Below are 27,305 nucleotides of genomic sequence, written 5' to 3'. Positions count from 1 at the left end.
TGCCCAAGCTGCCAGTTTGCCTTTATTTGTTAATTGGTTTTGTTTTAAGCCATTTAGTACAAGAGTCCAGGAAGAAAGGGAGGTCGATTCATATCCGAAAAGAAGGATGCAGCACATCAGGGTAGTGAGTAAAGGCTGGCCTTTAGAAACACAGGCACAGACACACGTGGCAGTGACAGCTTCACAGCATCAGAGATTGTGGGACTGCCCCTCCCCAGAACCCTTTGATGCCAGACCCTGGGAGACATCACACAGAGGAAACAATAGGAAGCAATCCCTTGGTGTTTTGTTTGTTTGCATGCAGGCAGGCAGGCAGGCAGGCAGCAAAACGAGGTGGTAGAATGCCAAGGGGAGTGAGATAACTGCACCACTTCAAGCCGCAAGTGGGGAATACCATTGTTAAATGCTTACCCATGAAATGCAGGAAGAAAACCGGCGCATCAGGGAGGCAATTTCTTGCACAGCCTGTTTTCCGTTGTGCTGCTTTCTACTTACAATTTTTTCCATTAGAGTGCCCAGATGTAATGCAAGAGAGTTGTCCGTGTGGCAAGCGACACATGCTGAAATCGGCTACACAACTCTTAAAGGCGCAGGAGCCCTCTTCCTCTTTTGCATTTGGCCACTCTGATTTTTCACATAGGGGGCTGTTACAAAAATGGGACACCCCAGACACATCCCACCTGCAATCTGTGGTGGTACAGTCCGCTCTACCATCTCAGAAATGGGTTGCGAACCATCCGGATAGCCTATTCGATAAATAAATGCCACTTCGCTCTGCTGGAGGTCGGGCCCAGGCCAAAGCAGGTCTCACCCATTTTCCTGCCAAATGTACAATTGAATAGTCGGTCTCCCAGGTCAGGAATCATTTTCAGGGTTGCACAGAACATTATATTTGAAAGGCACAGTGGTTGCCCCGAAACTGCACCTACATCTACAATCTAATTGCCCAGAAGTTCAGAACAGCAATATGCACCTTGATCTCCCATGGAAGGTATATATTTTTATAATGATCCTGCTGTGAATGCCCAAAATTTTGTCACATTTACATAGGCACATCAGCAGACCCAGGCAAAAGCTGCGCATGGCTAGAACACATCTAAATAGAGCTATCAGCAGTTGTCTGTGTCTGAAATGTGTATTCGGGCATTCTCAAAAGTCATCTTGAGTTATTAGCATTTACTTGTGAATATGAGCATCCCCCAAATTTTAGACATTCGAGCTGCAATCCTAAGGCTCTGCGTTGTGGGGGACAGGACTAAAGGCAGTTCTTCTGCCTGATCTAACATCCAACAGAAATGAGATTGGAGAGGTTCTGCTGTGCTCCTTCGTCCTTTTCTGCTTTTTGGTTTGTTTGTTTTTAACTAATTCCATCCCATTACTCCAGGGAGATTAAATAAAAAAGCAATAAAACACACCAGCTCCTGAACTGGCAAGAGATTGAAAGATCTGTCCATTTTGGTTCTCTCCATTTCTCCTTTTCTCCAATCTTAAATTCGGTTCTCCACATTTGTTCAGCAATTTTCAAGTTAAAAAGTAATCCGTGTGAAAAGTCACCAGCATGTTAGTGCTGATTTCTTCTAAGAATAATCATTGTATGCGGTTTCCACTTGTCCCACCACTTTCCTCCAGGAAAACCCACTCGTTAGGGTCGAATCAGAGCAAACATCAATTGGGATTTCCGTGGATTGATGTTTACTCAGATCAACGCTTAAAGAGCGGGTTTTCCCCAGGAGAAATGGCTGTGCAAGTGGAAAACCTCTTGGGCTTGGGCTTTCTAGGCACGGGAAAAGTGCATGTGTGGACAAGCCCTAATACACACAATTCTGCAAACAATTTCTCCTAATTCAATGCATTTTGTATGTCTCTTTCACAAATGTATTCATTTTTATGTTTCAGTTTTCTTATTGTTTTGGAAAGAGCATATCCGATAGATTTGGCTCTAAACGCAAACTGAATCAAATTTCTCCCCCATCCCTACAGAGCTGGTGTAATTTATTCTCTTCTTTGTGGGGTATTCTGGTGACTTCCTTTGGTTCACACCCTCCCCAGTTCAGAACTCTCTCTCAATCTCTCCATCCTTGGAAATGGAAACCAGATGATTCCCATGGCCTCTGAGATGCCCTTCCCAAGAAGCCACAGGACTGCTCTGCCCATGTAGCAAATAAATATGCAGCGAAAACTCCCAAAGACTTTCCACCCCAACACAGACCAGGGCCACTGGTTTCAGTTCCAGCACCATGCTTTACGTGGGTTTTTAGACACCAGTTTTTTCGGAACGTGCTCACACGTGTTTGCAATGCAACACAAGAAGCAGCCTGCAACGAACTGCTCCTATGTAAAGCTAGGAAATAGAAGAGGGTAAAGGACCTGGGGCAGTCTGGAAGTCATTGCCACAGCAGTAGTACAGAAAGAAAGAAAGAAAGAAAGAAAGAAAGAAAGAAAGAAAGAAAGAAAGAAAGAAAGAAAGAAAGAAAGAAAGAAAGAAAGAAAGAAAGAAAGGCAAGATTAGTGCAGTTTCTGCAGTTAAAACAGAAGGTTCAACTGTCCATCAGTCCTGGATCTGAAACTCTTAAATTAGGGCACACGTTTCACACTGAAAACCATATTGGAGGTGGAGAATTATTTCCAAGTCATTTGCATATTATTTTATACATACACGAGTATCATCTGCTTTAAGATGGCCGGTGCCTGGTAATGTAGAGGGAAGACCTGGATCTCACCACAAGAGAATGCCAGCCAGCTGGGGTGGCCAAGATCCAGATATGGCTGATCCCAAACCTCACGAGGGAATCCAGAACCTTCGAAAAGTGGCTTTGAAAAGACGAGGTTAAGGCTGCAATCCTATGTGCACGTCCCATCGAGCCAAGTACAACTTGACTTCCAAGTAAACATGCAGTAGGATCAGGCAGTTAAAAGCAGGGCATGACTTTGAGGTCACATGGAGTTCAGTGGGGGAGTGTTAACGGCATGCTCAGCTTTACTCTGATTGAAATCAATAGGACCCAAATGCTTGTGCGATTTGTCTGCATCGTGCTCAGGCAGTGTTCTCATCCCCCCCCCCCCCAGTGATGTGGGGGCAGGAATCGCCACCAGTAATTGTTTTTCTTCCTTAAAATTAAAAAAAGGAATCTGACATCATGAGGATTCCAAAGAAGCCTACAGGCCGTACAAAAGTGCTTTCGTGGAGTGGGAATCGCATGGGGCATGTCACCTGTGCCCTTGTGTCAAGGTGTGATTGGTCAAAAGGGGAATAAGGCATAGATTCCCCTCCCTCCTTCCTCCCACCCCACATACCTAAAATACTGTCCCGTGAAATATATACAAACATCACAGACGCATACACACGCACACCCACCAATTCCAGACAACACAACACACATACCATATAGACATGGATACCCAACTCTATGTCCTCCCAGGCACACACAAACCCAGTTCCCAAACACACACGCACACACACACAAATTTACATAAGCATCCCATGCCAAGCACACATGCATCTTGCCTTCCACTAAAAGAAACAAACCCACACACGCGAACCGATATACAAAGACCCTCCAATCCTAAGTAAACTCACAAATGCGTGGCTGACCTTCCCCTTGCCTGCCTGCCCTCCCTGAAGTTTCTGGAGACGCCAAAGTCTGCCTGGCTTGAAAGCCACAAACACATGGTCTGGGAACAGGAAGCAGGAGGTTGCCCAGTCACATTACTCTAACGAAAGCATCCCTTGTACCCCCTGGCACGTATGCAAGAAACCAAGAGTCTTGTGCCTTGCTGTCTCGCCAGGAACTGGGAAAGCAGGAGAAAGGGGAGTGGGTGGGTGCTGTTAATGTTTTAATGGGGTTAAAACAACGGTTAAAATGTTAGAACTCATCCTGGATGGAAATACTCGACGATTTTTTTTTTAAGGGGAGTGATCAGTGTGCCGTCCATCCCCAGCTTTCAAAGAGCCTGCGATATCACCCAGCAATGTCACGCAATAGCATAGCTAAGTGAACAGCGCCCCACTGTGCGAGCTCAGGGAACTGCACCTCCAGGAGCACAGCCAGCCTCATCATTCGGCTCCCCTAGACATCATCTGCCGGCGATGTCTTAGGGGCAGTGTTACCAAAGCAAACCAGGTGACGTCACCCAAGGGTGGGGTTCAGACACATCACTGTGCCCCTTTGCACTGGAGATGAAGGACCTCCTCTGGAGGTGCTAGGAATCCACTGCTGGCAGTGGAGATTTTGGGGACGACGACAAGAGATGTAGCATGGAGCGTAACATAAACAGCCATTACGGTGAAAAAGAGGCTTAAAACGATGCGATCAAAGGCTCTGCCATGATGTCATGCCGATCGAAGTGTGGGGGACATCATGCAGGGATCCGCAGCTGCCTTTGGAGATCTGTGTGCTCTCAAAACAAAACCACAGGCCAGTCCTCAAAACAGGCAGGCGCAGCAGCCAGCGAGGGGCCTGGGCACGACGTTCCTGGGACGGATAGCGACGCATCCTTCCTTCCAACACCCACATCCCCTCCCCCCGCGCCCTCCCCACAGCAAACAGTACCACAATATAATTCCATAAACACCGGTGGGGGAGAGGAGGGGGCAAGGACCCGGAGCCCAGCCCCGTGAATCCAAGGCTGGCGGCCTTCTCAGCAGTAGCTGTGCGTCTGGCCCTCTGTGTACACGGTCCAGCTGGGCCCCAGGTAGCACCCAGACGGAGACCCCTCCCTCCTCTCCACGTTGCCGTACTGCGGCGGAGACTCATCCAGCTTCCGTAGAGACGAGGCGGATGCCGAGGCCTGGCTCCCCGGGCGGGCAGGGGGTCCGTCGTAGGTGATGATGGGCTCCGGGCCATAGGGGGAGCGGCCCCAGCAGGCCGGAGGCGGGCGGTAGAGCTGCAACAACGTACGGCTGCAGGGCAAAGCATCCATGAGGTGGCGGTACTGCCCCGTGGCCGGATACCCCCAGCCGAGCCTCTGCTTTTGAGGCAAGGGAGGTCTGCTGTGGTGTGAGAGAGGCTGAGGGGCTCCGGGGTCGGAGTGGCTCCGGGGGTGTGCCGCTTCAGGTGGCGGGGAGGACGGAGGGGTCGTGGATGGGGGCTCAGGGAAGGGTATGTTGACATAGATGGGCTCTTGGCGGGCCGTCACGGGAGGCGTGGGTTGGGCGTGCGCCCGGGGGTTCTTTAAGATGGGCTGGAGGGAGGAAGGCGCTGGGGGGAGGAGGGGCTGGCGCCATGGCCGCTCGAAAACCCCGTAAGAAGCGTTGAAGGTGGCCAAATACTCTGGGGGAGGGCAGGAAGGCCAGGGCCGGGCCAGGCCTGGGTACGCAGGAGGCTCCCCCACAATCTCATAGTAGAGATTTTCGTGCTCCAGCTGAGGAGGAGGAGGGGTCCCATTGACCCCCACCCGGGAGGAAGCCGGGAAACGGCCGTGATGCCGGAGCTGATGGTCCGGGAGGTAGGCCTGGAAAGCAGGCGGCCTGCTCTTGAGGGGCAAGTGGCCGGCGGCTAAGGGGAAGTGCGGAGGAGGCGGGGGCTTTGGCGGTGCAAGAGGCTGGCTGGGCATGGGGTAGGCGTCTAGAGGCTGGCGGGGGGCAGGGCAGGGCACAGACAGGGGAGGCGGCTGGTGGCGGAAGCTGTAGGCACCTGGTGAGGCAGAAGATGGGGAGGACAGGTGGTAGGGATCCGAGAAGGAGTGCGAAGGGTGGTCTCTCTGGGCGAGGTCAGCAAGGACCCTCCGGTAGGGGGAAAAGGAATCCGAGCTGCTTGGGGGGGACGCCTGGCTGAGAGGCACCTGGACAGAGAAAAAAGCAAGGGAGGAGGTGTCACGATTAAGGACTGGGGTGGAAATATCAAGTCTATTAAATAACAGGTAAAGGTAAAGGGACCCCTGACCATTAGGTCCAGTCGTGGCTGACTCTGGGGTTGTGGTGCTCATCTAGCTTTATTGGCTGAGGGAGCCGGTGTACAGCTTCCGGGTCATGTGGCCAGCATGACTGAGCCGCTTCTGGCGAACCAGAGCAGTGCACGGAAACACTGTTTACCTTCCCGCCGGAGCGGTACCTATTTATCTACTTGCACTTTGACATGTTTTTGAACTACTAGGTTGGCAGGAGCAGGGGCCGAGCAACGGAAGCTAACTCCATCGCGGGGATATGAACTGCCGACCTTCTGATCGGCAAGTCCTAGGCTCTGTGGTTTAGCCCACAGCGCCACCCGTGTCCCTATTAAATAATACACCCCTCTTAAATGTCTGAGAAGTGATCCACCTTTCAGGATCCCTCGTAAGTTCTCACCCCAGTCTAGCACTTCCAGAACCCACAAGGCCCTCACCTGGTTTTCCCCCTGGCGGCGGCGGAACTGGCTGCCGATGCTCCTGCCCCTGGCCTGGCCTTGCAGGGCCGGAGGACCGGGGGCCTTGGGACTGGGGCGCACCATGGAGTAGAGCGCCCGCGCTCCACTCGACATCTCTCCCGCCTTGCACTCCAGCGACAGGGAGCGTCGGAAATGCGTCCGGGGTTCTCGCTGCCCACGACCGGCCTGCTTCTGGCGCTTCTGCTGCAGCGCCGCCTGGTGGGCGCTCTCGGCCAGCGCCAGCGCCATCAGCCTAGCTGGGTTCTTGGGGGGAGGCGGAGGCGGGATGTGCCGCAGCACGGACAGCACCCCGGGGGAATTGGGAGCTGCTTCGGCCTTTGGACCTGAATAGGAAAAAAGGGAAAGGGGGAGAGATTAGAGCCGGCCCTTCCATTGGGGCAGTGAAGCAGCTTTCCAGGACTAGGAGCACAACAGAAAGACTTATAACTGGTTGTTGCTCCCCTTCCAGGATAGAGCACAGGGGGGTTCCTGATGAATGCAGGATGTGGTACCTGCGGCTCTCCAGATGTTGCTGGATCACAACTCCCATCACCCCTGTCCGTCAGCTGTGCTGCCTGGAGCAGTGGGAGTTGTAGTCCTAAAAGTCTGGAGGGCACCAGGTGGGCAAAGGCTGGCCGGCTAATACTTCAAAGTAATAACAGCAGTAAGCAAACGGTACTGTTGGCATAATTTGAACAATGGGTTAAATTACACAATGCTTGGGCTCATGCCTTGGGAAGTACACCCTCCCCACGCCTGGAGGTTCTGATATAAGGGTACCAGGTGCGCTGGGTTGCCATAGCAACACCAGTGACGCTGGGTATATGATTTGCTAAGTCATTCACCTTCCCATTGGTTCAGGAAATATGCCTATGTGTAGAGATTTGTATAGTTGTCTCTAGGGCATTGCTTTCATTATGTCCTGTGTGTGTGTGTGTGTGTGTGTGTGTGTGTGTGTGTGTGTGTCTTGTCTTGATGATGTACTGTTTGCATGTCAGGGTCTGACTCTGAATCTGTGGAAAGTCAGGGGAAGAGGCTGTGGGGTTCATGCAGTAGTGTTAGATAAGAATAAGAATATTAATTGTACTGGGTTTCACCAGCCACTCTTCCAACAAAAACAAAAGCATAATAAAACATCAAACATTAAAAGCTTCCTCATACAGGGCTGCCTTCAGATGTCTTCTAAAAATTGTGTAGTTATTTATCTCCTTGACATCTGATGGGAGGGCGCTCCACAGGGCGGGCGCCACTACCAAGAAGGCCTTCTGCCTGGTTCCCTGTAACTTCACTTCCTGCAGTGAGGGAACCATCAGAAGGCCCTCAGAGCTAGATCTCAGTGTCCGGACGGAACGATGGGGGTGGAGATGCTCCTTCAGGTATATAGCATAAAACCAGAATAACTATACACAGCAGTTCAACTATAGTTTAGCTTTCTCTCGTGTCTGGAGACAATACACACTTTGTTACTTTGAATGGTGTGGGACTCTGGAAGATGTTCTGCTGGGAGCAAGAAATCTCTGAAGGCTCTCCAGGGGTTCCATGTACTCTGTTGATACTTCACCCTGGCTGAGGAGAATTACCGACACCCACAAGGCACCAACACTTACTGAGTGGCGACGTGCGGCCTTTGGCTTGCGTGATCTTGCAGCGGACTTCACGCTCACAGCTGTCGCTCAGCTGCCCGCCAGCAGCACACAGCAGCATTGAGATCATGTGTGGCGGAGAGGCATGCCCGCTGGGGCCCCTGGCCTCGCCCCCAGCGAACATCTCCAGCATCTCTTCGGGGAGGGAGACGGGCAGCGGCTCCGACGTATCCTTGCCGATCGTGGGGGGTGAGCAGGGAGAGAGCGCCCGCCCGGGGCTCGGAGGCCCGGAGTCGTCCGAGAGCGAGGGCTGCCGAGCCGGTGGGCTGCACTGGAAGGTCAGCGGGTCAAAGTCCAGGCCGCGGAGGCCGGGGGGGCTGAGCTCCAGCTCCGAGTCCAGCTCCGAATCGCCTTCCAGCCAGGAGGAGCGGCGCCGGGCGGCCACATCTGCCGCCCCAGCCGCCAGACCCTCGCCACGGCCGGACACGGAGGAGCCCAGAGAGGAGCATGAGCGGCAAGGCTTGAGGGTAGGGAAGGCATCGCTGCTGGAGTGTGGACGTCGCAGGCAGGGCAGCTTGGGGAGGCCTAGGACACGGACCGAGAAAGGAGAAAACCCACACAGGTAAACACCCTGGCTCACTGTCACCCACCGGATAAACATCCAAGAAGAAAGGGACAAGCCTCAGCACCACACAGGGCAATAATAATAATAATAATAATAATAATAATAATAATAATAATAATTGTTATTTGTACCCTGCCCATCTGGTTGGGTTTCCCCAGCCACTCTGGGCGGTTTCCAACAAAGATTAAAAATACATTAAAATGTCACACATTAAAAACTTCACTGAACAGGGCTGCCTTCAGATGTCTTCTAAATGTTAGGTAGTTCTTTATCTCTTTGACATTTGATGGGAGGGCGTTCCACAGGGCGGGTGCCACTACTGAGGAGGCCCTCTGCCTAGTTCCCTGTAGCTTTGCTTCTCGCAATGAGGGAACCGCCAGAAGGCCCTCAGCGCTGGACCTCAGCATCCGGGCAGAACGATGGGGGTGGAGATGCTCCTTCAGGTATACTGGGCCAAGGCCGTTTAGGGCTTTAATGCTCAACACCAACATTTTGAATTGTGCTCGGAAACGTACTGGGAGCCAAAGTAGGTCTTTCAAGACCCGTGTTATGTGGTCTATACTTCTGCCTCTGGGGGACTGGCTGCTTGCATACAGGTGCGCCGTTAGAGATTCCCCCCTGGAAGGCAATGGGTGCAAGCCTGAAACTCTCCACTAGGGTGGGAGATATATCGTCCCAAACTGGGTCAATGTTGTGTTATTGGTTTCATAATTTCTGACCTGGCAATATATCATGAATCACGATATGTGTGTGTATGTGTGCTATGCAAAAAAAATCACAATGTGGGGGAAATTTAACCCTGTTAACTCTGCCTGCTCAGCTCTTCCCTGCCTCTTGCAGGAAGGGGGGCAGCGAATCACAACAGCAGGCGCCAGCAAAAATCACAACGCGGGGAAAACCTTGAAGCCAGCCAGTGCCTCTACATAGCTCCATCCTTATTTCAGACCTTGTGATATATCGGTATATCGCAACGTTGACCTGGTGGAAACCAGATATCGCCCAGCCCTACTTTCCACATCCCGCAGAAGCTTCAGCATACAAGGCTGCCCCTTTGCAAGGGCCACAGCTCAATGGCAGAGCATATGCTTTGCATTCAGAAAGTCCCCGTTTCAATACCTGGCATGGCTAGGTAGCAGGTGCCACCTGAGTAGGCCAGGGGTGGGGAACCTGTTCTCTTCCAGGTGTGGCTGGACTACATAATCCCTGACTATTGGCTATGCTAGCTGGGGCTGATGGGATTTGGAGTGCAACAACAGGTCCTCCAGACTTGAAATAGACAATATTCAACTTGATGGCCAAGAAGTCTGGCAAGTGGCTGGCACAAGGCAGTTTCCTTATGTTGCTACAATCTTTTTGGCCGGTGATTGTGGTGGCAGCACCCTCACGGGCAAAGCACCGCCAGCTGCTGGCTCCCTACCCATCAGGTTCAAAGTCATGAACTAAAACCACAGAAGCCTACCATGTAGACCTGTGCTCAGATTGCTTGTTTGTCCAGCAGAGGGAATGGATGCAGCTCCCAGCCGCAAGTCTAAAGGTAGGTTTGTGCAACCTGTTTTTGTAGCAGGGATAGGGAACTCTAGATGTTAATGAACTACAACTCCCATCATCTTTGACCAGTGAGAGCTGGGGCTGCTGGGAGTTGGGTTCCAACAACATCTGGAGGGCCACCACTTCCCCACACCTGTTTCAGAGGCAAAAGTCACCTGGAAGGTTGGCAGTCCATGCAGCTATTATTCTGTCTTATTTACTGAGTTTATATCCTGCACACCCTTTCCTAAGGAGCCCTGGTGGCAGCCCCTGGTGCCCCCACCTCCCCATATGTCCCAGCCTATGAGGTTTCCTCTTACCTGCAATACTGGCCTGTGATGTCAGGGACTCCTCACTCTTGGCTGATCGCAAGGTGACAGTCTCAGGCTGGCCCCCTGAAGCAAGACAGGACAAGGAAGTAAGTTATTAACTGAAAAGGGCCTTATCTCAAGGTCTCAATCTCTCTTCCAATCCTCACCCATGAAACAAACTTTATCCACTCTGGGATAAATATAAATCCATAGAGGAATGCTAGTTGGAGGACTTCATTTCAGCTGGCAAGCACACCACACCTGTGGAATTTATTATTTGGTGCAGAACTGAGCGTCTGTGTATCTCAGCTTCTTTTTAAAAACAAAGCAAGTTTCTAGCCCTTAAGAGTGCTGACCGGGGGCTTATCCACACTTTTCTGTTGTTTTGTAATATGTTTTCACCACTTGCCTAGCAGGGTGGTGCAACAGCCTCACAGCAGTGGAACCACTGCAACTTACCAGGAAGAGTGAAGCAGTGGCAAGGTCTGGGCTGTGTGAACACGCCAGTGAAGCAAACCCAGCGCTGCTACAACTCTGGCCTCACCGCCACCTTCTCCCTCCCAGATTAGAGGAGCCTCTCCTGATTTGCACACTGTCCCGAAAATCCATGGATGAAGAAAGACACTTCCACCCTACAGAGGAGGTGGGGTTGCGGGCTTCACGCCGCCTCCCCCCCCACACGATTGGGGGGATTCCCGGCCTTGTCACCTCCTGGCCAGCCAATCGGCTGGCTCTGGGGGCATGACCTGCCCTATTTAAGGCAGGACGCAACCAGGGATCTTCCTCTTTGCCGCCACCAGCTGTTCCGGTTTTTCCCACCCTCCTGCCCTATAAGGTTTTTGTTCCCTCACCTTGCTATGGACCTTGGTTGGTCGCCTTTGAGAAGCCTGGTAGGAATTTTTCCACTTGGCAAATTGGCACCAGCTACTTGGTTTTCGCCTACCTCGTAGCAAATCGTCACAACTTTCTTGGTATTGGCGGTTAGGCATTGGTACTGTTCTGTAGATGGAAGAGGGGAGGCAGCACCATTGCCTGCCCCGCATATTGAAGGGTAGTCCAATAAAGGATTCCGGGGGGTGTGGCCCTGTCCGAAGCCTGGGGAGGTGGGAGCCTAAGGCATGCCCCCAATCGGTGACCCCGGGGGAGTTCCTAATTGATGTGCATCAGCAGGACTCCCCCTACTGGTGGTTAACCCTTCCCAGACTTCAAGCGGACGGGCTGAAGTTGGATATAGTCGGTTAGGACCAATGCCTAAGCCAATACCACTCATCACCTGTAACCAATAAAGTTGTGGCCTTATTTAGCCCATTAACCTTAATAATTGTGTTGTGTGTCATTATTTCCACTGGGGGGGGGAGGGAGGGAGGGAACTCGCCATGCAAAGCAACCCACGATCGGGTGTTGGTCTCTCACCTGGCAGAGACTCTCCAAGCCCAAAAAGGTCTCCGAGGCGGTGTGATTTCTTGCGAAACGTGACCGGCGTTTTGCCAATGGCGAAGAAGGCCTTCCAGCTAGGACCTGACGTCTTCCGCAGCCTCCCATTACTTTCTGCCTTTTGCCTGCAGGTGGGAGAGACAGGTCAGCCCGAGGCCACCAGCTCCGGCAGCTAAGCAGTCCGAGCCTGCGCCAGATTGCAGAGAGCCGTCCCAGTTGCCTGCTGTCACTGCAGTTACAAAATAAAAAACAACCTACAACCCACTTCCCTCTGAAACATCAGCTCTCGAAGGGTCATCACACGCAGCAATCTGACAATGGTCTTCACAGTAGCGTAAGAACTGCTTCCCCGGATCAGGGTGAGATCTATTTACTCCACCATCAACTGGAAAGCAGGGCATCAAAGTGATGTGAACCCCCTTGTTGTTCGCTCCCAGCACCTGATGTTTAGAGGTATACTGCACCTGTACATGGAAGCCCAATTACCTGGTGTCAGGTGAGCTCAACACAGAAGAAAGTTTCCCTTGCCCCTGCAGATCGTTGGATCCCTGCTTAGCCTCTGGCTTGGTAGCCTTGCATAAGGCCTGGGTCCGTGCCTGTGCTTCTTCCAGGGACAGCAACCGGGTGGAGGGGCAGCTGACGACCTGGGATTTGGGTCGGGGAAGGAAGCAGCGCCCTGTTGGAGGAGACAGGTTGCATGAGTGCAAAGAGGGATATGGCCTCATAGCCCACCGTCCGGACAGGCAGCCAGGCCCACACTTGCCCAACATTAGGAGTGCATGCAGTCATAGGGAAAAGAAAGTACACCCCCTTTGTAGTTTTGCATATCAGGACATCATAGCAATCATTTGTTCCTTAGCAGATCTTAAAGGTAAAGGTAAAGGGACCCCTGACCATTAGGTCCAGTCGTGACCGACTCTGGGGTTGCAGCGCTCATCTCGCTTTATTGGCCAAGGGAGCTGGTGTACAGCTTCCAGGTCATGTGGCCAGCATGACTAAGCCGCTTCTGGCGAACCAGAGCAGTGCATGGAAACGCCGTTTACCTTCCCACCGGAGCGGTACCTATTTATCTACTTGCACTTTGATGTGCTTTCGAACTACTAGGTTGGCAGGAGCTGGGACCGAGCAATGGCAGCTCACCCCATCGCGGGGATTCGAACTGCCAACCTTCTGATCGGCAAGCCCTAGGCTCTGTGGTTTAACCCACAGCGCCACCCGTGTCCCATTAGCAGGTCTTAATATTAGGTAATTGCAACCTCAGATGAACAACAACACATGACATATGACTCCGTGTCATGATTTATTTAACAGAAATAAAGCCAGGATGAAGAAATCATGTGTGAAAAACTAAGTACACCCTTACTGCTTCCATACGAATTAAGAGGTGAAGTAGCAGGCAGGGGCTGCTAATCAAATGTCCTTGCTTAATTGATCATTAGCTAGTGTGTCCACCTCTATAAAAGCTGAAGTTTTGGTAGTTTGCTGGTCTGGAGCATTCAGGTGTGTTTTAACACAATGCCAAGCAAGAAAGATGACACAATGCTCTTAGATGAGCATCAGTTTGCTACTTTCCCCAGTCTACCACCTAAGACAAGAGGTCCATCTTGTACAATGAAAGGGCCGGCTGCATTTTGCAACTATTTTAAAAACATTTGGTACTTTAAAAAGAGATGCATACATACTACATATAAAACGTGTACATTCCTGCCTGAAAAGAAACCTTTCTTGAATCATTAGAGGAGCGAAACTGGCAGCTGAATCAGCATTCAACTTGCTGACACCTACCCCTGCCATGCAAATTGCAAAACCAGGCTCATTTGGTAGGTGACAAACCTACTGGCAGGGCTCTTTAAATATTTGTTTGTTTGCTTAAAAATTTATAGGCTGCCTTTCTGTCTGAAGGCCCCCAAGGAGCTAACAAATGAAACTGGAGTCAACAATTAAAAAGGCAGCAATAAAAAAAACCAGAACAGTTATGTTTGCCTTCAGCCTCTGTTCTGCGCATGAATGATTCCCCCACAACTCCCGCCCATCCCAGAGTGGGGGAGCATTTTATTGTTGGAAAAATCTAGGAGCCAGAGAGATAATTTTAGGAGCCAGTTCCCAGGGAGCTGGCCCTCCATAGTAACCCTGGTGCCAGCTGCCAGCCCATATATATATATAGAGAGAGAGAGAGAGAGAGAGAGAGAGAGAGAGAGAGAGAGAGAGAGATCCTGAATTTTTGCACCCTTGAATATAATGAAATGCTCAAATTGGAACTCCCACAATGTTATGCCATACCTCATGGTGAACAAGAATGAAATGCTTTCAAGAATCCCAGTAACATCCCATATCATCCCATAACTCTAAGCTCAGTGGTGAAAGCAGAAGCAGTTTTCAACCCAGAACTATCCAGAATGTCCTCTATATCCGTTCATTTCTATTTAATTTCACTTCTGCCAACAATCAGATGAATTATACCCTGCAAACTAGGGAGGCCCTATAAGAAAGAACACAGGACCTTGCCCTATAATGAGTCACATCACTGGTCCATCTAGCTCCGTTTTGTCTACACTGACTGGCAGCCACTCTTCAAAGTGGTATGAAAGTGCTTTAAATGTTGGTGCGGACGGGGCCTCTTCATCAAGGAAAAGCGGTGATAGCTCCTTGCCTGGGAATAGATTGGAGAACAGTGGCGAAGGGGCACAGGGCTCCATTGACCATACAAATCCAAGCAACCTGAACTGTCATGGTTTCCTTCAAGAATTCTGGAGCAAGCAAGCAATTCCGTGACAATGAGGCAGAGGGATTTCTTAACAGATTTCATAGCAGCCTCAGAAAAAAGTCCCCTTTGGCGTGAGCTACCTGCGCTGTCCTTTCCGACGGAGGTGAAAGTGTCGCTGAAGAGCACCTGAACATTGTTGAGGAGGAATTCGACCACGAGGGACTGGACTCGGACTTCCTGGAAGGCATCGGCACCACACTGTGCAACAACCTCCAGAGCCATCGACCTGCCGTAAAAAGCAGCGAGGGGGAGGGATTACTAGAGAGCCGTGTTTTCCTGTAAGATGGGCCTGGGGAGGGGACAAGCACGTGCTCACAGCCCCAGAATATCATCGCTGAAAGCCCAGAGGGCACAGTCCCTCAGTAACATGGCTGAGAAGGACCAGACCCACAAAGCAGCATGATAGAAGCGCATGTGGAATGTGGAAAGGGCCCCATGAGGAGGAGGAGGCTGGTGTTGGAGGGAAACCCCAGGGAACCGTGGGTAAGTGATGGGGAGGTGTCAAGATCAGGAGCTAAATGGGAAGGTAGAATAAATGCTAGTAAAAGCTCAGGTGGAGTATTGGATGAAGCTCTCAAGCAAGGATGGTTAATCATTTCCAGGCCGAGGCCTGCATTGGTCAACTCTCTGAAGGCCAGAGGGGGTGCAGGGACGGATTAACAGTGCACACACACTGAGTGGTGCTATCTCAAAGCCCAGTAAGCAAGGCGCTGGGCTTTGGGAAGGAGGCATGAGGCCCTGACAGGGTCCTAGAGTCCTCCCATCTTCTTCCCAAAGCCTACTTAGCTCTTTCCCAGCTTTAGGAAAGACGTGGAAAGCTCTAGGACCCTGCCAGAGCCCTCACATCTCCTTCCCAAGGCCAGGGGCCTCCTTACCTGCCTTTGGGAAGACAGCGTGAGGACTGGGGCTGGGGTGGGAGAGCGCCAAATATTGGCCTTGCACAGGGTGTCATCGTACCCAAGTATGGTGGGTGTGGCTGAATTGTGGAAGTGGGTAGCCTTGAGGCACCACCAAAAAAAAGTCCTGTTGGCATGATGGCATCACAGCAGGGACCCACAGGAGCAGTGAAAAGGATGACAACATTTTTATTTATTTTTTGCAAGGGAGGAGAGTCATGGGGGAACTGATACAGCCTGCCCGCTAGCCATCTTTGAGCTAGAGGCCCTAAACAGGAATGCCTGGGTAGGGCCCCACAACAATCCCTTGAAGGTAGGGGTGGGGAACCTGACAACCACTTTCCCTGGGGGGAAAGGGTTGGGGAGCCCATTCAGGTGGTGGGCAAGGTCAAAACATACCTCCTTCTTACACACACACACCTCTTAGCCCTGAGTCATAGCTCTGTAGGTAAAACATGAGAATCTTCCTCTCAGGGCTGTGGGTTCGATCCCCACATTGGGCAAAAGATTCCTGCACTGCAGGGAGGGAGACTAGAAGACTCTCCAGGTCTCTTCCAGCTCTATAATTCTAAGATTCACACACACACACACACACACACCAGCAATCTCACACAGTCTAAGGCCTGAGCCAGAGTGCCAGAATATGCTAGGGACAAAAGGGGGGAATTTGAGAGGAGCTTAAGAGCTGTAGATTCTTATCCCTCAGGGCTGAGTGCAGGAAGGGTCGACTTCATGCCCCAGAGAGTTATGGGTAAGGGCTGGTGTTAGTACAGGGGAAATGCTGCGGGAACAATGGAGAGAGGATTCAAAGAGCGCTGCAGGCAAGAGCTGGAGAAGGTGCAAGGCGGAGGAGCATCGTGGCAACACAGGGGAGGCACGGGGCAGGTTGGGGTGGGGGGTGCCAGTGCAGGGCCATTGATCTGGGCGTCTCACCGCAGCAGGTTGGGTGCCCAAACGATGGCTAGGTTGCGGATATGCATGCTGGTGTTTTGACTGTGCATAGCCATGCGGGCCAGGTGCCGCAGCAGGAATTCCAGGGTCCTGTTGGGACAGAGCAGAAGCTGCTACAGCTAGACAGTCCGCTTCCACGGACTGCCGGCCCCCTCGCAAACCCCGCCCTCAACACCATTCCGCCGCCCCCCTTGCAAGGGCTCTTGCATTCACCCTCCCTCCCCTCGCTGGGAGAGCCACCTCGGGCACCGTGCTCACGTCTCAAGCAACACCTACCTGTAGTGCGGTGGGGGCAGCTGCTGGATGACGTCATGCACTCGCACCAAGCGATCCTCGTTCCCAGAAACAGACACGGCCTCCTGCGACGACAGGGCAGGGGGAAAGCAGAGGGAACGTGTCAATGTGGTCGCCAGGCCTCTTGTGGAACGGTAGGGCTGTGCACAGCTCCCCCTAAGCTGGTGATTTGGACCAGCCCTGATCCCATTCAGGGCTGACCTATATCGGTTTGGGGTCCAACCGGATCCAGTGCACAGCCCTATGGAGAAGGACTGGGAGAGTTTGCTTCCAGGCCCGATTCAAGGTGTTCACATTAGTTTTTGAAACCCTAAATGACAAAAGCCCTCTGAAAGACCACCTCTATCCCTACTGAGCCTCTCGCGTGTTAAGATCAGCAGAGGGGACCCTCTGGGTTGTTCCAGCACCTTGGGAAATGTGGGGGATGGTGGTCTAGGAGAGAGCATTGTCTGCGGCAAGCCCTACACTGTGGAACTCCCTCCCCAAAGAGGCGCACCTGGCAGCTTCATTGCACAGCCTCTGCCATATTCTGAACATCATTATTTATTAAATTTGCATGCCGTCCTCCATCCAAAAATCACAGGGGATCACAAGGGAATTCACAACCTTAAAAATGCACCTCTTTACTCTGGCCTTTGACAATTAAGCTCTTTTGTTTTGAGGAAGCCACCTCTTTTACTAAATTCCTAATTTTCTCTTCCACTTGGAATGCTTTTACTTGTCTTACAACTAACACTGTTATGGTATCAGGTGATTGACAGGTGGCCCTGATAAGGACCCTGGCCCAGCAAGTTGATAAGCTTTCCCAACCCAGATCAAAATGTTTCCTCTAGCATTTGACCAAAATCGACCCTCCTGCCACTTAAGCCATAGCTGTCAACTTTTCCCTTTTCTTGCGAGGAATCCTATTCAGAATAAGGGAATTTCCCTTTTAAAAAAAGGGAAACGTTGACAGCTATGACCTGCCCTCTGGGGCAACATAGAAGAAATCTTTGCCCTCTTCAGTGTGACAGCCCTTGGGTATTTGAAGAGTAAACAGAACAATCTTTTTTGGAGAGGGAGGGGAAAGTGTGGAGGCTGTTGGAAAGCCATGAACAGGAGCAAAACAGAGCAGGGTGATATGGAAAAAGAAATGAATTACAAAGCAGATTTTGGAGCACGGGGAACAAAACCTTCCATTCTCATTTCATTGTTATTATGAACATGGATACTGTTTATGTAGTTAACCTATTTTAATGGTAATAATTTTGCAATGTTTTTATTGCACTTATTATCTCTCCATGTGTATATTTATATATGTTTACCTGCTGTAAATTGCTTCGAGATCTACAGAAACAACCTTTAAAAAGAAGGACCTAGCAGTTGTCCATGATTCAAGTGCTTCTGCACTCTTTGGCCAGAGCACTGGATGGTGGGAACAACAACTGGATGGTGGGGCAACTAAGCAGATTAAGCATGTTTTTCCTTATATTTTCCCCAAGTAACAGGGGAAGAGCCTTGCTTGTCGTTATTAAAATGAAAGCTGAGAATTCAGGAAAGGGGGCTGAAACATCCCTGGGGTGGGCTTAGCGACACCACCAATACCTTCTGCTCCAGCTTTCAACTGACTGAGAAGGTGAAGTCATGCCTCTGAAGACCCCAGCTCATATTTATCACTAGCCATGCCTGGATGTTGCCCCTCAAAGTATCACAAATACAAGCCAAAATGAATTTAAAAGGAAGGCAAGGGAGAGGAAGGGGGAGGCAGGGTTAACCAAGCCTGAAATAGCCCAGCACAAAGAGCAGGTGACTCAAAAGAATAAGGAAGTCGAGAGAAATTGCTGCATGTATTATTGTGTAGGCAGCAACGTTGGCGGGCGATGTAATTGTACTCCACTGCTCCACCCCCTCTTCTTCTTCTTTTGTTCCATGACTCCAATTTTTATTGTTTAGCCCTGGGAACACGCACACGGAGTTGGCACGGCCAACTCTCACTTGACAGTTTGAGCACACAACAGCTGCCGTTTCTGAGACACTGGGACGCCCACGGAAACTCACCTGGCACATAGGGCCAGGAAAGGGAAAGGGGAGGGGTCATTGGCACAAGTTGTGCTCACTTTACTGTTTCTAGTACAATGGAACCTCAGTTTTCGAGCATCTCGGAAGTCAAAGGTTTTGGCTTTCGAACGCCAAAAACCAGGAAGTAAATGCTTCCAGTTTTGAACGCTTTTCGGAAGCCGAATGTGTCACGCAGCTACCCTATTGAGTTTTTCGGAAGGAAATGCTTCTGGAAATGCAGGCTTCGGTTTTCGAACATTTCAGAAGTCGAATGGTTCTTCTGGAACAGATTACGTTTGAAAACCGAGGTTCCGCTGTATGCTCATGCATTGCCCTGAGGACTATATTGCACAAAGCAACGTATAAACGGAATGATAATACTGCACACAGGCAGCTCGGAGTCCTGCTCTGGACTCCCCTCCCAACTGTGGTGTTGCGGATGCAGGTGAGAGGCAAGGTCATTTCAGATGTGGTCCAAAGCCCACCTGAACCCACCTTGGATTTCATTCTGCTACCTAGTAACAACAATGGGTGGTAGCTATCTCAAATATATTCAGAGCAGTGGCTGTGCAGCCGTCTGTTGTGGACACTCTAGTTCTGAATTTCTAGCTCTCTGGATTTCCTGCATTGAGCAGGGGTTAGGCTAGACGGCCTGCATAAACCACTCCAACTCTATGATTTCTTAAAGGGGTAGCTGAGGAATGGTAGAGGCGGCAGCAGTGACCGAAAGCTGAGTGGGTGGGAGACTTCTCCCGGCGGTCTGCAAGACTCACAGCAAACTTGTTGTAGAGTTGGTAGGTGAGCAGCGGATTTGGCAACTCCCGGAAGTACAGCTTGCAAAGAGAGCTGACAGAGTGGATGTCTTGTAAGTAGACGTCCCTGGAGAGCTCGGGCACTCGCTCACTGTCAAACTCGTGCCTGAGGAGATAGGAAGCCGCGGGAAGAGAGAAATTACACAAAGCAGGACAAATTGCACAGTGACCCACAGCCAGGCAACCTTTCGCTTGGCCTACTTAGGGCCAAACATGATGTGACGAGGCAGCTTTCTGCATGTCTGCCCAAAGGGGTGACTCTATTCTATACATGAAAAGAAGCGGGATGGGGAGAGGACTGAAACCTTTGTTCCTCGCCTTACCACAATGCTCTCTGTTGCTTTAAACTATTCTCCCAGTTCCAAAACCCAGATCACGGCACTGATTTATTTAATTTCCATTTCAACCAAAATCTTCCAGCCGCTTAGAGATCCCAACAGAAAGGAATCAATGCAAGACAATGAAAACCCTGCATTCAAAACACCTAACAATGCTATTACTGCTGCTACTAATCAATAAGAATTCCATATATTAAGTAGTGGGATTAAATAAGTATCTCTGTACAGCATGCGTGAGTAAAACAACTAGGAACCTCAAAAAGAAATCATACGGAAAACAATGAATTCTTAGAATGGTAATTACACTATATATATATATATATATATATTTGCTTTCGTAGATTTTCACGGGTACAGGAATGCAGGTTTTGGTGTCCTCGGGTGTCTTCCCGTGTAAAAGTTGGGGTGTCTAGGCGACGTTTCGACGAGGTCTCACTCGTCATCTTCAGGCTGGTGCTTTCGGCTTCTTGTTACTGGAACAGAGCTCTGTTCCAGTAACAAGAAGCCGAAAGCACCAGCCTGAAGATGACGAGTGAGACCTCGTCGAAACGTCGCCTAGACACCCCAACTTTTACACGGGAAGACACCCGAGGACACCAAAACCTGCATATATATATATATATATATATATATATGCAGGTTTTGGTGTCCTCGGGTGTCTTCCCGTGTAAAAGTTGGGGTGTCTAGGCGACGTTTCGACGAGGTCTCACTCGTCATCTTCAGGCTGGTGCTTTCGGCTTCTTGTTACTGGAACAGAGAAGCCGAAAGCACCAGCCTGAAGATGACGAGTGAGACCTCGTCGAAACGTCGCCTAGACACCCCAACTTTTACACGGGAAGACACCCGAGGACACCAAAACCTGCATTCCTGTACCCGTGAAAATCTACGAAAGCATATATATATATATATATATATATATATCTCAGAAATATTACAAGCAGCACATAAAGCGCTAGGAGTAAATGTCATAAATTGATATGTCACCGTGTCAAGGCTGAGCAAGGCTAGAACTGGGAACCCTTGACTCTAAATACCAGCAATGAGAGACCCAGGGCCTCTGGGTCTCTTTATGGTTGGAATGCATCCCCGAGTTGTGTTAACAATTGCTTTCCTGGGTGGAGAAAGGTGTGTGTGCATAGGAAGCAGACTTTTGCATGACGGGAATGCAGCCTAATCTGCAAAGGTTTGCTCCGCCCACTTTCACATTCTACCCTGCCCATCAGTGACCCATAGTCCATGGAAAGTTGCCTATGAGGTGCTACGGACACCAAGCTGAAAAATATTTCCCTATCCCTCTTGTATGCAGCTGTCCCATGTGGTGAACCACTTCCTGTTTGGGGCGGAACTTTGCCCGAACAACCAGTCTCGGCTCCTGTGCCACAAGGCACAGGGTTCACTTCCTTCCTCCTCCTCCTCCTCCATCCTATGCTCCTTTTCATGTACAGGATAGACCCTCCTTCATTTGGGAGTAAGATAGATGTGGCCACCATATCCCATCTAATTTGGTCGCTAACCCCCACCTTTGCCTATAGGACTTTCTGTGCTAAACGAGGACCCGGCCCACAACCCCTGCTCCTCCTGACCAGGGCTCACCGCAACCGTTGGATGTTGGAGGAGACTCCAGAGAGACGGTAGATGCCATCCACAATGCCATGCTTCTCGATGAAATCAGAGCAGGACCGTAGTACCTGGGGGACTGGCATAACACAGAGCATATCTAATAACAATATAATATAACAATCATCTTTAAAACAATCACATAAGGTAGGGCCAGTGTGATGGCTAGTTGTCAACATGTTAAATTGGTTTATTTTATTTTTTTCTCATAGAGGTTGAGCTCTGGCCACAAGCACCAGGGAAATGAAAGTGGTAAGCCACAAAGCTGCAAAAAATCTTTTAATGTTGGCAGCATGATTGATCTGAGTGCATCTCTAGTGAAGAATGAGTTAGCAGCCAAACCTAACAGATGCATATTTTTGCTGATCATGGTATCTCCCCTGCCAGGTAAGTACTCAGACCATAGAAATACAATAGCTAGAGAGGACTCTGTGTGATGTCATTTCCCCTCCTCTTAGCTCTGTTCAGCCCACACATGTGGGCACCTGGAAGGGTAAAGCAATTTATATATCCACTCCTACCTGTTAAAACCCATCCCACAGAATGCTCTTCAGTCGGTGGACATACTAGGGACAGAAATCAAACCAGGAGTCCTGACACAGTTTGAGGAGAACCCTCAGCCATACAGGCCACTTCCACCCCTTCCAACGCTGCAGAGGAGAGCCAAGTGTGGTGTGGCAGTTAGCGTGTTGGACTAAGGCCTGGCAGACCACAGTTCAACCACCACCTAGCCATGAAGCTCACTGGGTGATCTTGGACCATTCACTCTCCCTTAGCCTAACCAACCTGACAGGGTTGTTGTTGATGAGATAAAATGGACTGTGTGTTGTTTTCCTAGTAGCAGATGAGGCCGCACTATCGGTAACAGGAAGGATCTGTGGGCAAAATTACCATCGTTGCCTGAGTTCTTGAGGTGTTCACCCAAATCGCAGCCAAACACCCTCTCTCGGAGGATCCCACGCTGCTTCAGGCGCTGCTTGCTGGGCCTGGACTTCATAAAGGTGCGAAGGAATCCGATGAGCTTGCCATGCTTCTTGGACACTGGAACAGAATGAAAGAGAGAGGGTTGAGGCCCTTCTCCAAGCCACTGCATGCGGGCTGCATCATAAAGCCCAAGAAGACAGCAAAGATGCTACTTCGTTGTAGGGATGGTAAACGTCTGACAATCCCCAAGAAAATCACCCTCCCCAAGCTGCTGCTTGCTGCAGGAAGATGGTATTGCAGTCCATAATACACCACCAGAGAGCCCACCGGGTGCTGCTGGACTATGGGTTCCCATCAGCCCCCTGCCAGCATGGCCAATAGTCAGGGATGCTGGGAGTTGCGGCACAACACCATCTAGAGAACCGCAGGCCCCCCCACAATACTTTTTCTTCCAGGAGAGAGGGCAATCTTGGCGAGGACTTTCATCAAGAACATGGGGGGGGGGAGCTGAAGCACACAGCCACTTATGCCATGATCTCAGCCCAGACTGGGGTCTCCTAAAGTTGCTATTTGAAACACATTCATGCGTGCAGATTCAAGAATGAATTTAATGTAATGTATGCTTAAGTCTAAGGGACGCGGGTGGCGCTGTGGGTTAAACCGCAAAGCCTAGGGCTTGCTGATCAGAAGGTCGGCGGTTCGAATCCCCGCGACGGGGTAGCTCCCATTGTTCGGTCCCAGCTCCTGCCCACCTAGCAGTTCGAAAGCACGTCAAAGTGCAAGTAGATAAATAGGTACCGCTCCGGCGGGAAGGTAAACAGAGTTTCCGTGCACTGCTCTGGTTCGCCAGAAGCGGCTTAGTCATGCTGGCCACATGACCCAGAAGATGTACACCGGCTCCCTCAGCCAGTAAAGCGAGATGAGCGCCGCAACCCCAGAGTCAGTCACGACTGGACCTAAGGGTCAGGGGTCCCTTTACCTTTACTTTATGCTTAAGTCTGGGTTGGTCCAAGATGTTCAGCTGCCTGAGGTGAAGGACAAGATGGTGCCTTCTTCTGATTCCACATCCAGAATTTAACAGACTGGACACTGGACATTGGCAGAAGGACACCAGGGGCAAGAAGGCTAGCTTAGGGGGTGCTGAGCAGGCCACATTGGGTTGTGTCTCACCTGAGGTTGGAGAGAGGAGGCCTGGGGGCCCGGGGATGCCACAGCTCATCCCTTCTGCATCTGCACAGGAAGAAACACAGAGCATGAAAGGCCAGGAAAGATTAAGAATTCGGTAGCTCAAAGCTGCTGGCATAAGTTGCTGTCCCACACTTCACCTCATTCAAACAGAGTTATTTTCTAGAGCTGGTGACAATCTTACATAAACGCCATCTCTTTTCAAACCACTGCAATCCCTGAAGCAAACACATCAAATCAGAACAGCACAAGGGCATGAGGGGAAGATGCAGTAATTTTTTTGGACACACAAAATGGCTGCCATAAACCTCCCCTCTCCCCCCCTTCCAGTCCTTGTCATTTAGTCACCTGGGGCATTTCCCATCCCTTTAGCACTCTTAACTTGTGAGTCAATGTCTTCGCCAGGGCTACTCTCCATCGTCTGCTGTGTCATTTCTCAGCTGCGGCCTACTTCTGAGAGCTGCCCTGATAGATTTCTAGGCTTCCCACCAAAAAAACTCGGTATAAAATAAAATGAATTGCCTCTTATTTTTGAAAGCTTCACACAGCAACCCAACTCACATTCTAATGGGGAAAGCTAACACAGAAGATGAAGCCAAGGGGAGTCTAACTGCTGAGAAATGATGGTTGATAGAGATCATGGTTGAGAAAGTCAATGGTTGTAGTGGCTGTGTGAGATAGATGGCAGGTGAAATTGGGTGAGTGTTTATGAATAATATGTGTTATGTTCGTTGAAGGTTTACATTATACTGCCTTGTAGTATTCTCTGACTTTATGCATATTGATATTGTTTATGTGTATGTTTTATTTTTATGTAAATCCTTTGACATGGTTTTTTATTGTTCTTACTATTTATGTAATTTTATCTACTATAAACTGCTTTGAGATCTTTGGGTAGTAAACTGTCCATGAATGGAAATAAGAAATAATAAGAAACAGAAGGACACAAACAGTAACACCAGACTAGGAATGGGGGATAAATTTGTTTGGTCTGCATTAAATTAACGCTCCCCAAACTAATACACAAACTGAAACCTCCGTCGAAATCCACACTTCTCCAAATTTTGCGATGCTGCTCTCCAACCAAACAATGTCCAGAAGTGCATACATTTGTGAAAACAGTATACAAATGGCATTCTGCTAAAGGTTCTCAAACTCTTTTTCTCTAGGCCACACCTAAAACTTTGCTTGCAGCACACCAATTTTTTTATTGATAGGAAATACATCGGAAAACAAATAGATCCCAATTATGATTGTTCTCTTTTACCACTTGATGTTCTTGCTCTCATTTTGAAAAGGTATCTATCCATATTCTAAAAATAAAAAATGACACTACACTGAAATGTTTCTTTGATTGACCTCAAATCTTCCTGCCACATTTGCCACCCTCTCCTGCCACACCCTTTGAGAGCCACTGTGTTAAGCAGAAATTGCTTGCAAAAATGTATATACAAGGTAAAATTATGTACCAAATTGTGCATATTAAAAGATTACGGGCAAAAAAAAGTGAATCAACATATGGGGTGATCAGTTGACTGAGGATGATGGGAGTTGTAGTCAGAAACATCTTCAGGGCACCAAATTAATAAAGGCTGCTATAGACACACACTGCCCAGCTCTTGTCAGCCAAGTGTTCCAAACAACTTACGACTGCAACCCAGATACATTATGCAAATTAAACAAATTTGCATTTGTTTTGCATAATTTATGCCCATTTTTGCACTTGCATAGTTTGATTGATTTGGATAGTCAGTGTGATGGATGTTGGTCTTAGATTGTGGAGACCCAGGTTCAAATCCCCAGGCCATGCAGCTGCCTAGGTGGCCCTGGGCCAGTTGCTTTTGCTTAGCCTAACATGTCACAGCATTTCTGTGACAGGAAAAATTATACAACCCCCTTAGCTCTGGTACAGTAAAAAGGAGAGCTAGACTGGAGAATCAGAGCACGCGCACAGCTTCTGGAACATTTGTGCAGAGCCGGTCCTAACATTAGGCACAGTGAGGCAGTTGCCTCGGGCGGCTAATTTTAGGTGTCATGAAAGAGCCAGGCATCTGAAAGAGCACGGTGTTACTCTCCTGCACACAGAAAGACACAAGTGTTCCAGGGTTGTTTCCAGTAATACCAATAAATATATGAAGTGATTGAAAATGTATTTGCTGGAAATGGGGGTCATTATGTTTCTGCAGCAAGCCGAATTGTAGATCTAGGAGAATCAGCATATGTGGTAGAACAGAGCAAGTCAAGGAAGATGTGCTCACCTGTTTTGAGTCCTGGGCTGGGGCGCTCTGAGAACAGCTCCACACACTCGCTGGGGAAGAACCCCACCTGGAAAAGAGGCAGACAAGGAAGAGTTCAACAGACTGACAAAGCAAAATATGTCTCCTTAAGAAAAACAACCAGGCCTTCCTCTGGCTTAGGAACTTGTTAAACCCTACCTCAGTTATTTATGCCCACCACAAGTGAATGTGGCAAACAGGCCATTAACAAAAATTCTGACGCAATCAATTCATCTATACTGGTTATGGATTAACCAGTATAGGCATAAAGCTGTCAAGACAGGTGACATTGGCTAAATTCACTTGCCACACTAGGTGCCTAGAATTGTGATGGAGGGAATGGGGCTGACTGAGGCAAACTACTGAGAGTCACGTTTCTCTCAAGCCAAATTACACGACGCCTCTCTGCCGACTTAACAGGGTGCTAAAATGACACTGACCGAAAAGGCATTGGTATTTGTTTTGAAAGAAATATCTGGTTTATATATATATAAAAAAGCAGAATTGTGCAGATATTTAAGAAAATTTGTGAAAAGGCATTTTGGAGCAAACTAAAATATAAGCTTAAAAAAAATAATATGGGTGTGCTGATAAAATGGAGCTGAGCAGAAAATTAGCAGTGAACCGGTGCCAGAAAAAGCTTGTCAGCTGATACATTGCAACCTACATATACCCAGATGGCACCTCTTCAGAAAGACAGGAGAGTGGCACTATGATTCACCAGATATTGCTGGACTACAGCTCCCATCATCCCCGATCGCTGGCCATGCTGGCTAGGGCTGATGGGAGCTGGAGTCCAAATCTCTGAAAGCCTGCCACTATTTCAGCTCACTTGTTTAAATCAAGGTGGGGGACAGCTCCACCCCAGTCGGGGCTGCACACCAGCAATGAGTGCAAGCCAAGGAAAAAATGGGTGAGGCCTAAACCACCACACACTCATACCCCTGTCCAGTCACACACACACACACTTTCATTCGCTCCCACCCACCCACCCACCCACCCATCCAAATTTCTCTTTAATACAATGCGGCCGTCTAAGACATAGTGCTGATCCTATGCTTCAACATATCGCTCCTAATGCAATGTGTCTTCCTTCCTGAATCCCAACCTGGAATCCATGCTTTCCCCGCCACCAGCTCCTGTCCTCCTTGGGGGGCATATCAATCACGGAGATGATGTCTCCAACCTGTGCCAAACAAATTAACAAAACAACAACAATCCTATGTTAGTGCATGGACCATGGTGGGCAATCTCCAGTGTTAGCCGTGCTGAAAAGTAGATCCACTGAATCTACTAGATTTAAGTACCTCAGAGTAGACTCAATGATTTTGGTAGGACTACGAGGAATGCCCAGAGCCTCTACAGGACTTGTTCCATTCTGCCAGAGTCT

The 27,305-nt window shown here is 49.6% G+C and overlaps 1 protein-coding gene across 2 annotated transcripts in view; it reads right to left on the bottom strand.

Annotated features, from left to right (window-relative positions):
• Positions 1 to 4: 4 nt before the first annotated feature.
• Positions 5 to 27,305, bottom strand: part of ARHGAP33 (Rho GTPase activating protein 33) — a 50,753-nt gene continuing 23,452 nt past the window's right edge. Inside the window, exons 8-22 of one of the 2 annotated variants that reach the window (XM_081920507.1) lie at positions 27,024 to 27,101; positions 25,898 to 25,964; positions 23,625 to 23,684; positions 22,422 to 22,571; positions 21,507 to 21,609; positions 19,537 to 19,681; positions 16,709 to 16,791; positions 16,415 to 16,522; positions 14,666 to 14,811; positions 12,308 to 12,497; positions 11,801 to 11,946; positions 10,397 to 10,471; positions 7,949 to 8,509; positions 6,321 to 6,685; positions 5 to 5,781 (exon numbers count right to left, since the gene is read on the bottom strand). In XM_081920507.1, the coding sequence (XP_081776633.1) occupies positions 4,639 to 5,781; positions 6,321 to 6,685; positions 7,949 to 8,509; positions 10,397 to 10,471; positions 11,801 to 11,946; positions 12,308 to 12,497; positions 14,666 to 14,811; positions 16,415 to 16,522; positions 16,709 to 16,791; positions 19,537 to 19,681; positions 21,507 to 21,609; positions 22,422 to 22,571; positions 23,625 to 23,684; positions 25,898 to 25,964; positions 27,024 to 27,101 (3,420 nt within the window). In that variant the 3' untranslated portion in view covers positions 5 to 4,638. The remainder of the gene's footprint in view (positions 5,782 to 6,320; positions 6,686 to 7,948; positions 8,510 to 10,396; positions 10,472 to 11,800; positions 11,947 to 12,307; positions 12,498 to 14,665; positions 14,812 to 16,414; positions 16,523 to 16,708; positions 16,792 to 19,536; positions 19,682 to 21,506; positions 21,610 to 22,421; positions 22,572 to 23,624; positions 23,685 to 25,897; positions 25,965 to 27,023; positions 27,102 to 27,305) is intronic. The other variant, XM_081920508.1, reaches the window with a different exon arrangement.

The sequence above is a fragment of the Podarcis melisellensis genome (genome assembly GCF_964234715.1).
Source record: "Podarcis melisellensis genome assembly, chromosome: 8".
Lineage (NCBI taxonomy): Eukaryota > Metazoa > Chordata > Lepidosauria > Squamata > Lacertidae > Podarcis > Podarcis melisellensis.
This window is presented reverse-complemented; position numbering and strand designations above follow the sequence as displayed.